General features: G+C 45.4%; 1 protein-coding gene across 1 annotated transcript; it reads right to left on the bottom strand.

Annotated features, from left to right (window-relative positions):
- Positions 1-2,832: 2,832 nt before the first annotated feature.
- Positions 2,833-3,684, bottom strand: LOC149829131 (ethylene-responsive transcription factor CRF1-like). The gene has a single exon (XM_090017912.1). The coding sequence runs from the start codon at positions 3,561-3,563 to the stop codon at positions 3,003-3,005; it is 561 nt and encodes a 186-aa protein (XP_089874038.1). The 5' UTR covers positions 3,564-3,684; the 3' UTR covers positions 2,833-3,002.
- Positions 3,685-4,319: the final 635 nt, after the last annotated feature.

Here is a 4,319-nt window from a genome sequence, read left to right as displayed (position 1 = left end):
CTGAACCGCGCGCACGCTCTCCCGCCTTCCGCGGCGTAGGCACGTGTAACGCGGTCGTGCGGGCCCACACGTGTGGGGGCAAACTAAGGAGAAGGAGGAGTCAAAACCGGATAAGGAGAAGGAGTCAAAACCGGAGCCCTTGTATAGGGGTGTCAACGGGTCGGGTTTACCCGGACAAAACCCTATAGGATATGGGTAAAGTGACAAATAAGAAGAACGATTAATACCCGAGTTCAGACCCAAATGTTCAATTAATACATGGATTCTAATACAGTTCATAAAATTTTATATCAGACCCGGGCCCAACCGAGTTTAAATTATGACCCACAATTTTGCAATGTAAAAATGATAAAAAATATTATTTTACCAGGTATGGTACTGGTCTACTTCATGTAATTTTTATCAGATCTGGGTATGGTTTATCTTATAGTAAACCTGATTAGACCCGGGTCTAGACCTGATACCATACCCGAAAATCTGATTCAAGTTTGGTTCAATTAGGTCCCAAACTAAACCCTGCCTGTTGAAATAATAATAAACACCACTACCCTTGTCTTGGAATCGGACCTGCATCGTTGGGACGGTCGATACCCATTCTCAAGTAGATCATTCCTGAATCAATGAAAAAAAAATATTATATGTCAATCAGAACGCAACACGTTTTAAAACTATTAAAATAATATAAAGATATTTTTACATTTATCAAATAAATAGCCGATTCAGATCGATTTTCTGGCGATCCGATATGTATCCGCCGATTCATCGATACTGACAACACTGCCCTCACCACCACCTCTTGCCACACCGGACGTTAACGCGGACCCCCCGCCGGATCCGACGGTCTGTATCGTCCCGCCGATACTGACGTGGCTGCGCCACTGCCCGCCACATGTGCACCTCCGCCGCTGCGGGCCCCCACCGCCCTCTCTGCATCCGTATACGGCGCAGTGTGCGACCGTGCCCATCTTTTTGAGTTTTTTTTTCCGGCGAGGGCGTGCGACGGCGGGTCTTGGACGTCAGTGATCCTTCTGTCAGTAGAAATACGAATTCTGTTCACGAGAGGTCCGAAGTTTGGTTTACAGGCGAAAAAAGTTGGGGTCGGGTACGGTTCAGACATGAGTCACCGAGTTGGGTTAACGGGATCAAGATTCAAATTGTCCAAACCTAAGTTGTCACGATCGGTTTTCGGATCCAAATCGCTTTTGGGAAAAAGATTCAGAAAATCGGTGTGATCCGCATCTAATCAAATCGTTTCCAATTCACCTACTTAATTTTTTTTTAATTAAAAAATAATAATATATAACGAGATTTCAAAAAAACTTTTCTGAAAAACAAAATACTAAAATTAAGTAATTGATGACTTATTATGTTCAAAACAAATTCTAAAATACGCAGTGACATAATGACAATCAAATATCATTATTTGTTAAAAAAAAATATAGATTCAAGTTGCATCGAGCTGATTCAATCCAATACAGCCCCATTCAATTGAAAATTGGGTGATTCTAAGCCATTAATCTTAAACCAGGTTTAAAATCAGCGAGTAGTTGTCATCCAAACAGGAAAACCAGATTTTCAGAGCATTTTAAAATCTAGGTTTTAAACTTAGTTTTCAATAAACCAGATTTTCTATGCTTGTTATCCAAGTGGGACCTAAATCTCCAATTATATCGAATCAATGAGGTGACAATTCAATTCAAATCAATCCGACTATATACCTTAATCAATCGGTACCTGAACCCGCTCATACCCGATCCATATGAAAGTTTTTAAATGATAAATATTATATATTTAATTAAATATTTAAAGTTATCAATAAAGTTAGACTTCATATGCATTGCATTTTAGTAATCTAAACTTTAATTCATTTTTATGTATACTTCCTATTGATCTTTTGTCATAAAAATTGTTGGATTGAAGTGAATTCCTTGAATTTAACATCATTTTGAATAAGATATATCATTAGCTTTTGTTTCAACTTAAAGTGTTTGGTTTGTATATTCAGATTTTGACATTATTTAGAGTAGATATTAAGCTTCTATTTTGTTAGGACATAACCTTCCTAAATAAACACAATAAACAGTTGATTTCATTAATTTATATATTTTTTTTATTGATTTACATTGACGGACCCAACCTTTTTAACCTACATAGGTTTGCTTTTTTCAGTCATACCCAGACCCAAACCCAACCCCAATGAAAACTGTTTTACTAAAGACTTGACCCCGTTATACCTGACTGAATGTATATTTGAACCCATTAACCCATATAGTATAGGCCCATAGTTTCTTGCTGTATCCGTACCCAAATTGGATTGGGTTGGGTTTGGGTCTTATTTTTACACCCGATTCAAAATCAGGTCTGATAAGACCCGAGCCCAACCCGACCTGGTTACACCCCCACACGACAGTGACCGGACCGGGAGAACTTGGTGGGCATAAGTCACTTGACCGAGTCAGAGTCGTCGAGACCGCGTTAGAACGTACGGCCGGGCCCTTCAAAGTCGAGGGCGAAATCGTCATTTTCATCCCGTTCGGCGCCATCGAAATCCCGACCGCACGGGGGAGGGACGAATCAGTCATTGATGGAAAGCGCTGAGGATAAAAGAGACAAATCGCACGCAACCTCCGCCTTTTTCTCGACGACGCCGTCTGCTGCGGGGACGTATCTTTTCTTTTCTTTTCTTTTATTTATTTTTTCTTTTTCTTTTTTCCCGCGTGCGTCTTCTTCTTTCCTTTCTTCCTCCTAAATTCCTAACGTAACGATCGAACCTCCGTCGGTTCACGGGATTGGTATCACTTGAGTTGAGAGAGAGAGAGAGAGACTCAAATGTGATAAAAACTCACTATAAATTCCTTGATAATTACGCAGTTAAAAATATATGTACACCACCGAACGCAAGGAAGGAAAAAAAAAATTACAAAAAAACACAAAGAAAACTCTCAAGGAAAAAGAAAGGGCAGGCAACAACGAAAAAAAGAGAAAGAGTAGAAGGAAAAATCTTAGACGAGGGGTGCAGGAAGGTTGAGGTCGAAGAGGAAGGCCCGCTTCTCCTTAACCTTCCCGTCTTCGCCCCTCTTCGGTTCGAAACCCAACTGCGGCGGCTTCCCGGAAGCAACCAGTACCGGCGAGGGCGCCACCGGTCCTCCGTACACGTCGCGCGACTTCACCCCATAAAACGCGCGCCATTGCTCCAGATGCTCGGCCGCGGCGGGCCCTCCGCCACCGCCGGCCTCGGGCTCCGGTGAGACGCCGTCGCTGCCCTCGCCGGAGGAGTCGACGAAGTTGGTCTTGGCCTTCGGCCCGCGGAGGTTGCGCGCGGCGTTGTCGTAGGCCCGCGCGGCCTCCTCGGCGGTGTCGAAGGTGCCGAGCCATTTGCGGGTCTTCTTCCACGGGTCCCTGATCTCCGCCGCGAACCTCCCCCACGGCCGCTTCCGCACGCCGCGGAAGTGCGTCTCCTTTGCCGGCGGTGGCGCTGAGACCGGCGACTGGATCTCCATCTCCGGCGCCATCGCCCGCAAGCCCCCCGACTCCTTCAGCATGTGGAGCGTGTCCACGGCCATGGTCGAAGAAGAAACAAAACGGCCGGTAAAACCCCAACCAGGAAGAACCCTCCCTCTCTCTCTACTGGTTTTAGAGAGAGAAACAGAAGGGATGCTGAGAGAGAGAGAGAGAGAGAGAGTCACGTAGGAGTAGTGGACGGCCAATCCATTTATTTATAGCGAAACCCGCAGTTTACGCTTTGCCCGACAGAGCAAATTTACTTTTTCACCGCCACTCCCCGCTCCCTCTCTCTCTCTCTCTCTCTCTCTCTCTCTCTCTGTCTGTCTGGGATGTAATGCATGGTGTTTGTGGATGTATGTCACATGTGTGTTTGGAGCTTTCCTTTCCTTTTATTTTTTATTTTCTTACCTGTGGATTGTTTTGTGTCATTCTGTTGGTGATTTACATTGTGGGGTTCTTGACTTGGTCAATTGTAGATAGGGATGGCAATGGACCGGGGCGGGGGACAAGGTCTCCACCCCCTCCCCGTCTCAAAATCTAAACTTTCACCCCGCCTCCATCCCCCCATGGGAATGGATTTTAACCTCCATCCCCATTTCATGTCCTCCATCCCCGGTTCAAACAGGGGCGAGGCAGGGTGGGGACCCATTTCCCCTCGGTGGGAACCCATTTTCCCTCGATCTATTGTCATTTCTTAGAAGGATTGGGGATGGAGCGGGTCGGGGCGAGGCAGGGGCAAGGTGGGGATCGGAACAGGGAGGGGAAAAGCGTAAGTTCATCCCCGCACAGGGATGGATTTTAACCTTCATCCCTGT

The sequence above is a fragment of the Nuphar pumila genome, chromosome 9, assembly GCF_984573655.1.
Source record: "Nuphar pumila chromosome 9, dmNupPumi1.hap1.1, whole genome shotgun sequence".
NCBI classification, from domain to species: domain Eukaryota; kingdom Viridiplantae; phylum Streptophyta; class Magnoliopsida; order Nymphaeales; family Nymphaeaceae; genus Nuphar; species Nuphar pumila.
This window is presented reverse-complemented; position numbering and strand designations above follow the sequence as displayed.